Source organism: Pseudopipra pipra, chromosome 20 (genome assembly GCF_036250125.1).
Source record: "Pseudopipra pipra isolate bDixPip1 chromosome 20, bDixPip1.hap1, whole genome shotgun sequence".
In the NCBI taxonomy this organism is placed as follows: Eukaryota; Metazoa; Chordata; class Aves; order Passeriformes; family Pipridae; genus Pseudopipra; species Pseudopipra pipra.
This window is the reverse complement of record NC_087568.1, coordinates 7,179,457-7,196,696: the sequence shown is the minus strand read 5'-3', so window position 1 is coordinate 7,196,696 and position 17,240 is coordinate 7,179,457. Positions and strand designations below refer to the sequence as shown.

General features: G+C 45.9%; 1 protein-coding gene across 1 annotated transcript in view; it reads right to left on the bottom strand.

Annotated features, from left to right (window-relative positions):
- The window catches only part of BRINP1 (BMP/retinoic acid inducible neural specific 1), a 91,086-nt gene that overhangs the window by 18,603 nt on the left and 55,243 nt on the right, over positions 1-17,240 (bottom strand). The window contains exons 3-5 of the mRNA XM_064677090.1: positions 10,091-10,281; positions 4,482-4,651; positions 3,077-3,182 (exon numbers count right to left, since the gene is read on the bottom strand). Coding sequence (XP_064533160.1) covers positions 3,077-3,182; positions 4,482-4,651; positions 10,091-10,281 — 467 coding nt within the window. The remainder of the gene's footprint in view (positions 1-3,076; positions 3,183-4,481; positions 4,652-10,090; positions 10,282-17,240) is intronic.

Here is a 17,240-nt window from a genome sequence, read left to right as displayed (position 1 = left end):
ACAAGGGAACATGTCCTTAATTCACCTAGAAAAACTATTAAAGAGAGATGTTTGCCTTTAGACTGTATATAAAAGGCTTCCTGCATTAAAAGAGGTAAATTTCCCCAGCTCTAAATTAGAGCTATTTGAAACATTTTCCACAGAAGAGTTCTCTGTTGAAAATGCAGTTTCATTGAAGCATTTTGTGAGAGCATGTTGACTCCAAAAGCACTTTTGACTTTCTAAATGTATTTTTTTCATACTTCCTCATCTCGCTTCACTGCAAAGCTGAAATGTTTGTCATTACTGTTCTGCCCATCTTGGCAAAAGCTCTAATAGTAATTGTAATGTAAATACTAATATTATATTACCATATATATTATAAAGATATATAATATATCTCTATGTATATTTTTATATGTATAATATATATGGTATTTATACATATATTGTAATATAATATTAAATATGGTAATATGTTTAATATTGTATAGTTATTGTACATAACATTATATATTATGCATGGTATTATATTACCATATTTGATGTAAGAAACTACCTAATATGCAATATTTCCTGCTTAATGTTGCAAAGTTTAGAATAGCACAGAAGGATTTTTACCTCATTGAAACAGTGCTATGCTCCAATATTAACATATACTGTCAGTAACAGTATTGATATAACAGGGCATGTCTCTGGAATTTTAGTTTCCTGACACTTTTGAAAATATTCCTTTTTCCCCCTCAAATTTTCTAATTTCAGCCTTGGACACTTGTCCTGGGATCACAAATTCCCATTTCCCACCAGCCTGCTGTAGAGCTGCTGGAATCCTCCCCTCCCATGCTCTGGTGGTCTCCTTTTCCAGGCAGCTTGTGGGTCATGCATACTGGAGGTGGAGGAAGCTGAAGGGGTAGTTTCCTGCTGGCGGCAGGGAGAGGAGGATACAAAGTGCAAACAACTGGAGTCCCCTGAGAGATCTTAGCCCAAAACAGGATTCCCCAGTGCTTTGTTGGGAGGCTGCATCACCACACAGCCCTCCTCACACACAGGACAGGGATCCTGCTCCAGGGAGGGATAGGAAAAAGCGAAACCTTGTGTGATCTGTGATCAATATCGTATATATACACCTCAGTGCATGTACAAACACTCTGGGTTCACAGGGATACTGGTTTACAAATTAGGGATTATTTCTGTCCCAGTAACCACAGGTGCAGAACCAAACACCCTGCACTCTCCTCCGCTGGAAACTCCAGGCTGGCCCACCCTCCCAAACCCTTTGTGCAGGCATGAAGGTAACTTAGCTTTGGTTCATAAAATTGTGGAATCATTCGGGTTGGAAAAGACCTCCAAGCTCATCAAGTCCAACCTTTGACCCATCACCACCTTGTCACCCAGAGCAGAGCTCTGAGTGCCACGTCCCGGCCGTTGCATCCCCTTAAGGGCAGGGCTTTGACACCACGACTCTCAGGGCTGGGCGGCAGCAAGTTCAGGAACAGAAACTCTCCCTGTCATGAAGAAGCTGCTCTTTTATTGAGCCAGGCTCAGAGCTGAGTGACAGCAAGGCAGGAACATGGATTTCTGTCAGCAGCTCATGCTCGGCTGCTAATCAGATCAGAGGGGACTCGGTCACGATCCATTACCTGCTGCAGCCCTGTGACTAATTCCTAATGAGCCTTCTCAGAGCAGAGGAAGGATCCTGGGTAATTATCCCAAGAACCACACTCCAGATCAGGTGGAAAGCTCAGGTGTAGCTTTAAAGGTCACTTTGTTCTATTAGGAAGAGCTCCTGCCTCCCTTCCCTCGCTCTGTCCCTTGGCTTGGCTCTGGGCTCTCTCTGCACTGGGTTATGCTGTGAAGCTCCAAAAACCCCACATCTGCTTGACCCCCCAACGTCCTCTGTCTGCTCCCATCAGAAATTACAGCCTCATCCACCTTACATCCTCTCTCTCTCCTAATTTTTCCCTCTTCCTCCACCTCCTTCCCCCTCCCTTGGTTTATGTCCTCTCCTGTAGGATCAGATAGCCAATAGAGGTCTATTGATTTACCTGCTTCTCTGCCTATAACCCAAGCTGCCTGCTGATTTAGCTGTTTACCCAGTTATCTGATGTGTCATCCTTGGGTTTTCATTACCAGCAGCCACCATCAGAGTACACAAACCCTCTCAAATTGCTTATTGTTAATTAGGTAAGAACCAGAACTCAGTGGTTTGGATAATCACTGGAAGAGAGAAAACAACCTGCCTATTATTTTTAAAGGCAAATAATAACAACAATAATAATATATCCACAACATTACTTTGTAAATGAAACCCAGTTTCTGTGAAACCAAAGATTAAAACAGCACTTGCCAAATTATACTCAAAGCGGAAGATGTAATGTAGCCCATTCATCTGAAAAATTAAAATTTGTGCAAGTACAAGGATTCCAGAAATAAAACCATCTGGGCAAGTGAGCAATTAAATCCCACATTTCCTTATTTTGTCAAAAATTTGGGAATAACCTTCATAAATTACACGCCCAGTGAATTTCCTCCTTCTACTGAAGTTGACTTCTTGCTAACCAGCATGTATTTATTTATTAATTCAGTCATGACCTCTATCTGTTGACTTTTGGACTAGCTCCCCAGCTGGGACTGAAGCCATGGCTTCTAGCATCCAAATAAAACCTCAGTGACTTTTCCCAAAGATTACGGTCATTAGAAAGTCCCAAAAGCTGATCTGCAAAGCTCTTACACAAATCAGCAATTTGGGAGGGACAAAGAGACACAATGCTCCTTCAATATTGACGGAAAAGGTCACTTTTTTTTTTTTTTATATTAGTGTATGTATAATACACAGAAGTTCATCAAAATTCAATAGCAGGGGCACCCAGATACTTCACTGGGGTCCCTTTAGCTCAGTTCTTGGCAAACTCTGGCTCTGCTCTGCTGAGCATCCTGTGAAGCCTCCAGAAGCCACTAATCCTGCTGCAGGGAACTTACAGCCAAGGCAGAATCCCAGCAGAGAATGGGAAAAGGCTGGGAAGAAGGGCACCCCTGTCTCATTTCAGCCCCCCACTCCATGCCCCTTGTTGCCACATCCCTCATTCCTGAGCCCTACCTTGCAGGTGGAGTTTGCTCTCAGTGCTTTGCAGAAGGACAGAACTCACAGAGTCCAGATTGTCGTAGCTGTTACAGCCCAGGGGGCCGGTCCGAGTTTCTGTTACCTACGGAGGATGCAGAAAAGAGAGAGTGTTCCCTTTGACTGCAGCACCACACCTTCCCCAGGCTTCTTCAGACCTGGGAGTACACAGACTCCTTGTCACCAGCTGATACAACCCAAAACACATCTTCCCTAATTGGGGAAAAATGCCCCACCCTGGACAGACCCAGCTCATGTTTGGTGCACTCCCAGGCTGGAGAAGCAGAATGAAACGTGCCTGCTCTCTTTATGGTGCTGCTCGTTACTCTGGGCTTGGCAAAGGGATCCTGCAGATTGATGCTTCTCATAGAGGATCTCCACTGGAGAACATCAGAAGCCAGTAGAGGAATTATTTCCTGGCTTCTCTTATTGGAAAGGAAGAAACAGAGATGGATTGCCAGCCCCCAGTGGCGCCTGGTGCTCCCATATGTGAACACCATCCTTGTGCTCAGGATAGATGGAGGCACAGATGACCTGTGGTGCTGTTGCTGTTGGTTTCCAGCCATGGAGAAGAGCTGCCCTTCCGGAATTCACCATGGGTGATTATCTGCTGTCACTGTTTCAATATCTCAATACAATTTCCCATCCAGAAGGGAACAGGCTCAGCCATGAGACACCACAGAACAATAACGAGAGCTGAAACCTTTCAGAAATGGCTAACAATGACGACTCCATCCACATCACCTTCCCTGGAGTGAACTCTGCAACAATAAAATCCCTGCCCAGTGTAGGATGATTGCTTTCAGAGAAGGCAGCCTTTGTCTGCAGAGCCATTTTCCCTATTTTGTATTCTCTGAGCAGCTTCCCTTCCTTCCTGCTGCAACCCCCAAGCTGTCTCAGTCCGCTTCATTCCAGATGCCTCAGTAATGCCACACAGAGTTTTTTGCCTTTCCTTGTAGTAAATTTGGCTGAGAGATGTTTAGCAGTCTTACACCCCCAAGAGAAAAATACTTCTGGGTTGCACAGGGTTGTTCATTTCACAGACCTGCCTTTCCCTTCCGACCTCCATCACTGATCTGGGTTCTCTGCTCCCTCTCTCCCTTCCAGAAGTCACTGTCACGTTTAGTGGAGTGATATATCCTACATACAGTGGAGTGGTTATATCCTACATAACCATCACACTGAGTGCCCACCTCTCTCTGGATATTACTGGATATATTACTGGCCTTGGGGAAATCAAATCTTCAGTAAGGTCCATAAGAGAAAAATTTACCCCGGGAGCAAAACAACTCATGGTCAAAAAAGACATCGCACTGGGCTGGCAAATCCCTGCAGTGCCAGTGTGGGCACACAATATTTCTCTTCCTAAGGCAAGACAGAGTACCTTGATTGCTCCGGTAGAGATCTGGATCTCATGGAGTCTCCTCATGGTGCCATCACGGTCCACAAAGTAGGAGGAGGCGAGCTGGTGCAAGGCTTCAACGCTCTGCGTGGCGTTCCCTGACTTCCTGTCGAGGCGGCTTTTGTCCATGTACATGGTCAAGGCCTCCTCTCCTGCAGCAGAAAGAAAAGCAGATTTCAGGCTGCCAGGCAGGGTCACTTCAACAGGAACAAATGGTGTCATCTGTTGCACCTAAAGAAAGAAACGTCTGACACCAGAAATGCTCCTGAAGGAATCCACCCTTCCTCACCAGCACCAGAACCCCAGTGTGATATGTGTGAGCCTTCTCTATTCAGACAGAAAACCCAGATCCACCACACTGGTAGATCAGCTCCATTGAATTCAGTAGTCAACATTTTGGGCATTTATTAGCCAGCAGAGCATTACCACAAGTGCTGGAGAGGTTTCAGACCATTTATCCCACTCGAGGAACATTTTCTCTGTGTGTGGTGCCTCTAGAACGATGCTCCTGACAGGGGAAGATGACACTTTTATACAAGTCTCTGTCAGAGCTGATTTTTAGAAGGAATAAATGATGATTAGAAATAAGAGGTAGTTGTGTAGGTGGGTACAGAGGACAAACAAATGCTAGTTGTGCCTCTTCAGCTTCCAGAGATGACGCAAAAAGGAAAAAGAAAGGGAATGAGTGAAGGGGAGCAATCAGAGGAAAGAGCAAACAAGAAACTTAATTTAAACTAACCACCCTTCCTGCTTTCTTTCCCAGAGTCTCATTCAGGGAATTTAAGTAGAGAGTGAAAAACACTGTACAAGGTGAGGGACAACAGATGATTTTGTGTCAGTAACCACAGGGAATCTGGGAGTGAAGCAGTTAAGAACTGATAAACATCAGCAGAAACCTGAATGTAACAAAATACATTTGGAAAGCATATAAAGCTGAGGAGTAATATTTACCCAAAAGTTCAATTTGTGCTGGACGAGCCAGATAAAAATCCAGTTCATTCTTAACATAAGGCTGGCACTAAAAGAGGACTAAAAAAGGTGAAATGCCATCCTGCACCCTTGACATGTGAAGCTCTGATTTTAATAAATGCAGAGGCAACTATGGTAGGAATGTGCCATTTCTACATAGCTCTGTTAATGAGAAGAGTGGTACCTGTTCTGATTTGATAGATGAACCACTGATGAACACACTGCCTCTAGCAATGATAGCATGGTCAAAAAAAAAAAAGTATGACCACTTCTAAGGCCAAGAAATAGTTTGTTCTTCATCATCTTTGCATAATTTTTTTAAGAGAACAAGGATTTACTTTTCTTTAAAATTCTTATTAGTTGAAATTGTTTGATTCTTCCAAATTATTTCTTTAATTGCATACATGAAAAAAAACCCCAATAACTCCACTAAGCCCTCCCTCTCGCTTTCCCTGGAAATTGCCCAGCTTTTATCTGGAAGCCAAATGCCTGAAAACAAACCAAAAATATTCTGGCTGAAAATCAAAATATTTTCGTCAGAATTCAGTTTTTTTCAAGCAATAGTTACGTTGAGGATTCAGCCTTTGGCTTTGAGAGGAAAAATGGACACTTTTTTGGTGGAAAGAAGATACTTTTCATCCAAAGAATTGATCAGTTGTAATCTTCTAATTGGCTTCACAGCAAGTGAAGAAGTGGAGAAGTTTAGCACATAAAACTTTCCCTTTAGTATTTTGTTAAGAATAACAGACTGTCCTTTGAGCATGATCAAAGTTGTGGTGGTGACGGTATCATCATTGGTGCTGTTCACAAAAAACACTTTCCCCAGAAAACGACCAGCTTTGATTTCCTTCACCACCATCAACATTATTATGTGTCGAGCACGTGAGGAGACCTCGGCAGGGATCAAGGCTCTGCCACATCAGGTTCCATCCACACAAACAGAAAGATAGTCCATGCTCCAGAGAATTTAAACCCCTGTATCTGATGAGGCACAACAGGTAAAGGCAGCAAAGCCACACTGGATCAGTGTGAGGAACAGCCCTCACTGCACCCCAGGTGCCTGATGCCATCAAGGCATTCTCAGGTTTCATCTCTTGGGTGAGTTTCTCAAGGGGATTTGAGGTTTTGTTTGGTCAGTTTTCATGAGTAACCCTTTTGCCACCAAAAGGACACTGCATGGCAGTTGGACAAGGGGCTGGATCAGTGTGAAAGTGTATTTTGAGCTAAAAGTTTTGTATCTCTCATGTAACAGAAGCGTTTAACTGCATGGAGATGCAGCGGAGAGAAATGAGGCTGTGACAGGAGAAGGAAGGCCTGGGATAATTGTCTCCTTAGCTGTGATTCCCAGAGGAACTTGATGGATCCAGCCACCATTTCTTCATTGATTCTGCCAGTAAGTGTAAAAAACAGCTTTTTCTGGAAAAAAAAGCATGCCTTTATTACTAGCCAAGGCACAAAAATCAGGACCTTTTTATTCCAGTCTAGTCCATTTTCAGTAGAGCAATGCTGAGGCCAGAGGGCAGGCAGGAAGCCTGGACTGGATCACATCAGGCAGTAGCAGTAGTGCCACATCACCAGGAGATCCACCATTTGGTCCCTGGACAACACAAATCAAGCCCTGAGAAGCTGAACAGAGAACAGAATCCTGTGCTCTAGGGCAGTGGGGATCAGTGATTTCCCCAAAAAAGCTGTCATTTTTTCCCTTCCTGAGGAAGAAAACAGAAAAGTAAAGCCCATGAGCCATGGTGCCCTTCCTGAGGGATGAGTACAGCCCCTGGGAGTGAAGGGTGCTGAGCAGAACCACTGCTGCTGGAAGCCTATTCCATGTGGCTGAGTGCAGCCCTGGAAAAGCACAGCATGCCCAGGGAGGGGGCACATGGGAAAGCAACTCTTCGATCAAGAGAGGTTAACAGACTTTTCCTGCATTATTAAGTCTTAATTTCTCTTTTATTAAGCAGGTGCTGTGTTCGAAGTTGTTTTTCCTTTAGGGCTTTCCCTGCAAATTGGCTCTGTGTGCTCCATCCCAGAGCAGGGGTGCCCTCAAAGTGACCCTTTCACCAATCCCGTCGTCAGAACTAAACCGGAGCAGGGCTGGGTTTTTCCTGGGCTCTGGGGGGATGCTCGGTAGGTCGAAAGGCAGCAGAGCAGTTCCTCCTGTGGCCACGTGTGAAAAGAGCTGCTGTGCTCAGGTGGGCTGGGCTGAGCCGTCACCCCCCTCCTGGGGGCCCTGCGACAGCTGGCGTTTAAAAGGCAAACAATTTCCTGTGTGTTTGTCACTCGTTTGCAACATAATAAGACATCAGGTGGAGTTAGAAACAACTGTAACCCAGGGCAGAACGCCTGCAACTTTTCAGAGGTCTTGGGAGAGCAAGTGTGCCAGGACATGCCTGGTTTTATATCCCAGTGGTCTTGTTTAGCCCACAGACTGTGATCAGAGTGTGTCCTCTGTGCATAATGCATGCCCAGCTTCATCTGCATCTACCCTGGGACTGCCATTGCCAGAATAAATCTTTCTTTTCTCCCCTGCCATTGCTCACCATGCTCTGGCCTGGTGGAGCATTTAGCTCTCCCCTCCAACACCAGTTCTCCTTACAAGTCTCTGCATATTTAAGATAGCTGTGTTGTAAAATCAGGAGGAGAAACAAGCCCCTGTGAATAATTTACGACCTCACCCAGGCAAAATTAAAAATATATTTTACCATCAAAGGTCTTTGTTATTTCAAATTTCCACAGATGTGAGTGGCAGGAAGAAAGAGGCACGTCGATGGAAAGAACAGTAAACCCAGGAAAAAAAAATCTCTCACTTTACTTGGCTGTCTTGGGCTCTGTAAAACATGGTCCTGGAAAGTGATTTCCTCAATAAAAAGCAGTTTATCTTTACACAGACTTCATTAAGGCCTGATGCAGGCAGTCACTTGTACTCTTCAGTGCTTGGAAACCTGCTTCCTCCCACATTTCTTGCTGATGGAATGGACTGTTTGAGTGCCTGGACTGGAAGAGCAGCCCGAGGATCTTTGAAGGACGTTGCCACACCAGAGGCCATTTGACTTCACTGGAACTGAGCCAATTTACCTACCACCTAATTTGTGCATGAATCATATGCACACATCTAATCTCATCTCTGTCTCATCCCAGCGTCTGCAGAGTGCTTTGGGAACAGACAGATGGCCAGAAATTCCTCAAAGTTCACCACAAACTTCACAGTGTGGCAAGGTTGGAGGTGAGGTACATTAGAAAAAGCAACAAAACACACTCTGTGCTAAAATTAAGAGCCTTTACCACTGCAGAATGCTGCTTAGAGAGAGTTGCTCTCAGAAGAAAGGCATTTAAATGAAAGAAAGGCACAACCCAGAAGGGTAAAGGAACAGTAAAAATAATACAGGAGAGGAAAAAAAAATTCAGCAGCAAATATCAATAGGAGCTGCTAATTTTCACCCTTCTCATGTTCAATACTCATCACTCAGAATGTTTATGCAGCAGCCCCTGCTCAGGGGTTCATGGCCCTACAGTGCTCTCTCTGATGTCATCACTGACATATTCTGTGTGCACACACAGACCTCTCTGCAGTCCTTCCCTATATATTTTGAATTTTACTTAACTGCTGCTTTTTCAAAAGCCTACTCCATGTTACTTGTGCATCCAGCACAGGCCTTCTCAGCCATCTCTTCCTCTCTGCCCATTCTCCCTGCCCAGCTCCTTGACCTCCCTTTTCCTGGAGCTCTTTAAAATTCCTCCAGTTCCAGCAAGAAAGGATGTTTTTCCCCTTGTGTTTGGTTTCAGTCTGTGAAAAAGAGGGATTGACACACTCTATTGTCAAGGTAAGGACAGTGGCACAGGGCTGACAGCCAGGCTCCTGGGCTGAGTGGCATGTGTTTCTCCCGGCACACATGGGCACACCCACGCTGCTGTCAGAGGGGCACAGGTACACACACAGCACAGCTGCTGAACTCACACCCTGTGCTGTGAACTCTTTCATACTCTGGGGACTTTAACAGTGTCTGACAATGAGCTGCAGCCTGGCCCTGTGCCCCCAGACAGCTCCCACACATCATGGCTGTGGGTTTGGAATTGCAGAGTGGTTCAGGTTGGAAGGGACCACAGTGGGGGTCATCTGGTCCAACCTCCATCCCAAGCAGGATCAACCCAGAGCACACGGCACAGGGTTGTGTCCAGGTGGTTCTGGAGTATCTCCAGTGAGGAAGACTCCACACCCTCTCTGGGCAGCCTGTCCAGTGCTGGGTCACTGCACAGCAAAGAAGTTCTTCCTCATGTTCACGTGGAACTTCCTGGGCATCAGTTCCTGTCCATTGCTGGGCACCCCTGAGCAGAGCCTGGTCCATCCTCCGCCCCCTCCCTGCAGATACTGACACACATGGATGGGCTCTCCTCTCAGTGTCTCTTCTCAAGGCTGAACAGGCCCAGCTTCCTCAGTCTTTCCTCATAAGAGAGATGTTCCAGCCCCTTCATCATCTTCGCAGCCTCTGCTGGACTTGTTCCAGGGGCTCCGAGTCTCTCTTTCACTGGGGGGCCCAAAACTGGACACATTTGCGGTGCTGTCCAGTGCCTTCCCCACCCCACCACCCCAACTCCCCCCTCAGAACACAGCCCAGGTTGCCACCTACCTCCCAGGGTGGCAGAGATGAGGATGTGGGTGCCGTACTTTTTGATGATGGTATCGATGAACTGCTGCGTGGTGGGTCTCCTGCCCAGGAGGCGGATGCTCCTCTGGAACTCAGGCATGAGGGGCAGTGGGTTGTGGAGCAGGTCCCTCCTCTCGATGGCTGTGTTCCTCACCTTCCAACGGGCAAACTCCCTGGGTGACAACACAGGAACACAGCAGGGGTGAGGATTCCAGTCTGGAGGGGCAGGGAGAGCCACCCAGGGCAGGGAAGGAGGGTGCAGAAGGGGACAATCCTGTTGGACACCCCCACATGGGTACACACACGTGAGGCCACAAGGTTAGGCAGGGTAAAAGGAGGAGGAGAAGAGGAAAAGTGAGATATTACTGCACAATAACAACACACTTGGAGGATCAGGGTGTGGGCTGATGAGGAGGTGGCCTTGGAGTCTCCAGAGATGTCTGGAAGAGAGCTGGATTTCCTTACAACAAAAGCAGGCAGGTCCTTTCACCATCACACACTTTGGGGTCTTACATTTCTCCATAAAGCAGCAAATTCTGGTCTCTGTCAGCAGAAGAGCTGGTCAGTTAGAGCACAGATCTCGCCCAGTCTGATCATTGTTATATCCCTGTTGCCCATAAGCCTTCCTTTTGCAAAGCAGAGCTGAAGGAAACACATTTTCTCCAAACATCTTAATCTTTCAGCACCAGGAGAACAGCAAAAGATCATTTTGAAAACCAATTTTTGAGATAAACCACGTAAAAGGATCGATGCAGATATAAGCAGAGGCCAGGATGAAAGTGGAGGTTTTGTTTGTTTGTATTAAAAAAAAAAACCAACAAACCCAACCAAATAAAGTGATTCTCAAATCCATGCTTTCAAACTGAGAGCAACTGGGGGGAAAAAAATATAAAGTTAATGTTTGCAAAAGCAGCTCTTTATTGCAGGTATCCATTTTGAAACGACACAGAGGGAAATGCCTGGAGAAAAGCTTGCACACCTGCAATCTAAAAATCAGGCCTCTGAAACACATCACCAGCTGAGCACCTGAAAAATGAGAAACCTATTAATGTCCTTCAAAAAATATTGAGCAAGGCCTTCTTAAAAGCAAAGGATATTTTTCATACCTAGTCTCCTACAATGAACCTGCTCTATCTTCAGCTACCTCCCAGATCATCAACTCACAAGCTTCTCTGTCACTTTTCATTCACTTAGCCCTGTAGCTTGGGTTTAAGACAAAAATTTTATTTAAGGGTGTTGTGGTTTAGCCCCAGCTGACAACTCAACCCCACACCTGTGCTGGGATGGGGGAAAGGTTGGAAGGATAACAGTGGGAGAACTTGTGGGTTGAGATAAAAGCAGGTTAACAGGTTAAGGAAAAGGTGCACAGCCAAGCAAATCAAAAGAAGGAATTAATTCCCTACTTCCCATCACAGGCAGGTGTTCAGCCATGCCCAGGACAGTGACTGGGGAAGACAAACACCATCACTCTGCACATCTTCCCTTCCTCTTTCTTCCCCAGGTCTATGTGCTGAGCATGAGGCCACATGATGTGGGACAGCCCTGGGGTCAGATGTCCCATCTGTGTCCCTCTTGGAGCTCCTTGTGCATCCCAGCCTGTTCACTGGTGGGGTGGGATGAGGGGCAGAAAATCCCTGCACTGCTCAGCCATAGCTAAAGCATCCCGGTGTGATCAGCACTGTTTCCAACACAAATCCAAAACACAGCCCCACACCAGCTACTATGGACAAAATTCAACTTTCTCCCAGTGCCACAGAAGAAATTTGATTAACTGTGTTCTCTGTGAATGGCCTTGTTTAGCATTAGTGGCTCAGCATTAGCAGCTAAAGCATTTGAAGCTTTTGCCTGACCAAGAGTAAACTTCTTTGGGAAAATTAATGCTGCTAACAAGGAACTAGCTGAATTTAGCAGATAGGAGTGGAATGAAGATAATTCCAAGGAGATGATTCCAAGAGAATTAAGTAACTTCAGAAGAAGGCCAGCCCAGTGACAGTGAAAAACCATCAGAAATCAAGAGACCACCAACCAGAATTAAGTGACTGGACTTGTGGTCAGACTTGAGGATTGGGTGATGGTGATACAGGTATGAATTGGGGAGGGGTCCCTCTCTGGAGGGACTCAGCTCCAGCTGAGAACTAATCTAAGAACTAATAAAAGACTAATTAGAAACCTTCAGTCAGACTTGACATTCCCAGCAGGATCCTGGGGTCGAAATATTGCTTTTTTCATGCAATAATCCATAACATCCAGTCAAAACCAGCACAACAGGAGTGACAACACCTGGCACTGACACAGCACTTCCTATCAATGTGTGTCAACCTGCATGACAGTCCCACTTGGCTGGCAGAGCATCCCACATGCAGGCAGATTTCAGAGGCTTAGTTGCAAAGCCAGGATCACAAAGCAGATCTTTTTTTGCCCAGGTTGATTCTACAGCCAGTCCACCCTATGTGTGTGAGGTTATTTGACTTAAGGCAATTATACATGTATTTATTTTGATTGAGCCCCACCACAACACCCCATGCTGCCTAACAGCAGTTGTATCCATTAAAACAGCAAAGTGCCAGCTATTTACTTCAAAATACTCCTTACACCTGAGATAATGTCCCCTCTGCAGCTCCCAGGCTTCCACAAGCCAAGTCAAAATGCCAAAACAAAGCACACCTCTTGCTACATGATTAGTCATTAGTGTCAGACCTTGAAATCCACAGAAACATCCACCTTTCCTAGAAAAACCTCGGTCAAAAGGCCAAAAAAACCCCAAACTCAACTCAAAATAAGCCTGTTAACTAGGGTATTAATACCAGGAGTGACAGAACCAGGCCATTGTCTCCAAAGAGATCTGCAGATAACAAATATACAACAAATGCCCATATATTCCCTGTATGGAGAAGAGTGTTTTCCCTGCTGTCCCAGAACTGTGTAAAAGTCCACTGCTTGCAGGTCTCACAATTGATTTTAATAATAGATAAAACCTTAAATATAAAGACAAATAGTTTCTCTCTGTCACTACAGAGAGGTTGCTCTCATCATTCCAGACCAGAGTTGCAATCCCAGAGCTCACTACACAAGGAAATCCCCTTTGAAGAAGGAATGGTCCCTCCAGCAGTTGCACTGCACAGGAAGAGGCAGAGCTGGATACTAAAAGACAGCCAAAGTTTTACAGTAAATAGAGATGCCCATGTTCCCATCATAAACATCATAACCAGGGAGCAGAGGAAAAATGCCATCTGTGCTTCCTCTTTAAAGAGAGGATTATTGCTTCCTGTAAAACTCAAGCACATGTTTGCTCTCAGATTTCTGCTTCCTGCAGCATCAATAAAGTCAGGAGGGACCAGAGAACTCCAGAGCCAGCAAGGGCTGGGTAAATGTTTTCAGAAGGGGCTGGATAAATGCTTCATGTTCCTCAATAAAGTACAGAGAGCTTGGGTTTGTTGCTTTGGAATAGATAATTTAACAGCAAAAATCACAGAAGTTGAAACAGGCAACTGGTCGGATTCTTCTTCAGGGAACCTGTGGCTGCTCCATCCCTGGAAGTGTCCAAGGCCAGGTTGGACAGGGCTTGGAGCAACCTGGGCTAGTGAAAAGTGTCCCTGCCCATGGCAGAGACTGGAACAAGATGAGCTTTAGGGTCCCTCCCGAGCCAAATCATTCTAGGATTCTATGATATATCAACCCCCAAATCCTAGGAGTGTCTCCATCAGTGTGTGGAGACAGACTGTGCAAACTGGGACCATGGACTGGAAAGCAATGGGAAACAAAGGTGGGAGAAGGTAGGAAAGGAGAATGAAAATTTGGCAGACAACATGTTCAGAGGGAAAGTGGGTTCATTTTTTACATCAGGTCCAACATCACCTCGTGACACCACAGACAGGAGGCAAAACCAAGAGTTTAAAAGAAATCACTGTCACATCTTCAACCTTTCCTGCTGCCAGGGGGTAACTCCAGTTCCCATTCCTGCAGCTGGTGAGCCCTGAGGAGAATCCACATCTAAAGCAGGATGGTGAGGGAGACTTTTCCCACTCAGTTCTCATTCATGCCATCCCTCCCCTGGGCTTCCTGCTCCCAGGGCATAGCAGTGAGGTGAAAGCCCAGTTCTATTTTACTCTCCCTATGCTTGGGATGTGTGGCTTTCCCAGCTGATGAGAAAAGCTGAACAAATATGTTATGATGAATAATTTATGCAACTAACTTAGATGTTTATCTTCTGCTCATAGAATATCCATGAACCAGTTGCAATTCCCTCTAATTTATGCGTTATTTGAACTTACTTAGGGAGATTTTTCAAGCTTTTTTTGTAGGTTTTGCACAGTATTTGGCTGTTTTCTTTTTCCATAGGCTGTTGATTTGTGGGGATTGGAATCACAGGAGGGTGAAGTTTGGAAGGAACCACCAGTGGGGTCATCTGGTCCAGCCTCAATGGTCCAGCAAATGATATGGTCTTGTTAAGCTTCCTGTCTAATGTCCAATAATACATTTTAAACGTGGCTCCCTCAGTTCCAATATTTTACATGGAAAGCAACCCTCTAATTCCAGCAATTTTCCATGCAACCTATAGAACTCTGCTGCAAGATGCACCTGAGGCCAAGGTTATGGTACAATTTTGGAAAATAGACTTAACATTAATGGATATGGCTAGTGAAATAACTTAGAATTATTGAGGTCATTAAAAAAAAAGTGCTATTTGCAGGGAACAGTATAGATCTGGCCTTAGGGAATGTTCCAGCCTGAAACTCCTGAAGTCTGTGAAGAAACACCTCCAAGACCAGGGTTTTTATTAGCTTTCAGCATTAGATTTAATTGCATTTTCTGGAGAAGCAGCTGCTATTGGCCAGAACTGAATTCATGGCACTGGGTTAGGTTTGTCACCACTGAATCTTTCAATCTGCTTTCCACCAAGGCCTGGGAATCATGGTTGTGTTGAAGAGGGAAGGGAAACCTTTCCTCACAGAAACCATTCTGGGGTGACACTTCACTGGCCATTGGTTCTCAGACCCAGCAGTGCCACAGCCTGGGACACAGGGGTGAGGTCTCTGCAGGTCTCAAAGCACTTTATAAAATAGAAATATTGCCCTGTTCCTTGCTCAGTTTCCAGGTGAAGAAGATGCAAAGACTTGACCAGGATTAGGGTGGCACCCCCTGGTCCAGCTGGGATTAGTGCAGAGCCCTCTGACCCTCAGGGGAATCCCAGGCAAGGACCTGAACTTCTGCCAGCAGGGAAGCTTTTAATGGCTTTGGAAAGACAATAAACCTCTTAGCAAGGAGGAGGAAGAGTCTGAATCCCTGATGCAGAGATGGGATAAGGAAAAACTATGACCTAATGTCTGAGTTGTGGGGGAGAGGCACTTGTTGGGGCTCTAATGTCTCAGACAGCCCAAGATAAGGTGGGGGGTACCCAGGAAATTCCTGACGGGTCTCTAATCCCTGGAGAAAGCACTGAGGAGCTTCTTTCTAATGGTTGGAAAGGGTAGGAGGTGCTCATACCTAGAGGGGGAAGAGGGATGAAGAACTGAGTATTCCAGGGGACAGGCTTTATTTGAATAAGGCTGTGTCTGAGAAAATCCTTGCCTTTTCAGAGCTTGCATTAATGAGTTTGCCATCAAGGCCAGCATGTCAGAGGCAGAAGGAGCCACCAGGAATGTCTCAGTGCTCATTAGCATTATGACCCCTCCAGGGAAACAGAGAAACAGGGGAAAAATTACTGAATAGAAATGAAAAGTCAAAAGCCTGGAATGGGTACCTCACCCAGACCCCTCACTGCAGCAGCAGAAAGGACAGGAGAATCCAAGAGCATGAGCATCTCTGCCCAGGGAGAGGAGTTAGAGAGAGAGGCCATCAGAGCAAATTAAATTCCCATCTTCAAATGGCCAAGACAACCAAAGCATGGAAGTGAAGAAAGAAGTTCAGTACAGACCTCAGGGGCCGGTGCTTGGAACAAAAAAGAAATTAAATGCCTTAAACAGTGATGGAGAAAGAGTCAGTTTGAAAATGGGGGGGAAAAAAATCCAGCAGAGGAGGAAGACACTGAACAAAGGCTGTGTCATCCTAACTAGGACAGCCTGACCCCTCCTGCTGCTGCATGGCTGGATTGCCTGCAGGGCAGCCAGTGCTTCCCACTCAGTGCACACTCAGCAACCAGGAGCAGCCCCACTGCTCCCCGGGAACCAGGCAAGGAGAAGGCACCAGCTTCTTTCTGCTCAGTGGTTCTTTAATCTTTTTTTACAAATCTTAACCTCCAAAGTCATCAGCTGCTCCCAAAGGTGAGGAGCCTTTCCAAAGGCAACACCCCCTCCAGTAACAGCAAGTCACAAACACTGCATCATGTCCTCTGCTTGGCACATCACACTGATAATTGGCCCTGATGTCATCAGGATTCCCTGATGTCAGAGGCAGAGGGGCCCCAGAGCATTCATGCTTCCCTGGATTTTGGTGTTCCACAGCAGCACCTGCCCAGACATGTCTCTGCCCCCTGATTTGCTCCAAGCACCTCACAGTCACTAAGACAGACATTTTAGGACCCCTCTATGCACATTGCAGACAAGTGTTATCAGCTGTCAGAATGAGTGTCAACCAAAACAGAAGATTTTAAACCTTATCTGGGTAGAAAACAAGTTTTATGATAGCATGAGTCCTCCAGAATCCTCCCAGATGTTCCTACAACAGAGCTGTTGGTTTGGGGGGGGTTTGCTTTGTTTTGCCTTTCCTTTTCTCAGCCAATTTGTCCCAGTCATGGGCTGCACAAAGTGCTGGTTATCTCCAGTCCTCAGGGTGAGGGCTCTTCCAGGCTCCTGTGAGTCCTGGACTGTGCAAACAATGCCATGGGATATGGAATGAAGATGACAACAGCACTATAATGCTTATCTTGTACTGCCAGATCAGGCTTAATATGAGCCTGTGCAGGGTATCTGTGATTACAGTGGGGTCAGTGATGTTTTATTTCTAGTCTGTGCCCTCAAAATGCCAGACAGCCCTAGGCTGAGCAGTGCAATATCCCTTCAGCAGTTCCCTCTGCAGCTTGGCCTCTTCCCTATCTAGGCCAGCGTGAAGAAGTCAGCCTTCAAAGCTGAGCTTTTCAAAGGCCCTGCAAGAATTAGTTTCCTGTGAGGGTTTGGCACTCATCCCCCATAATCTA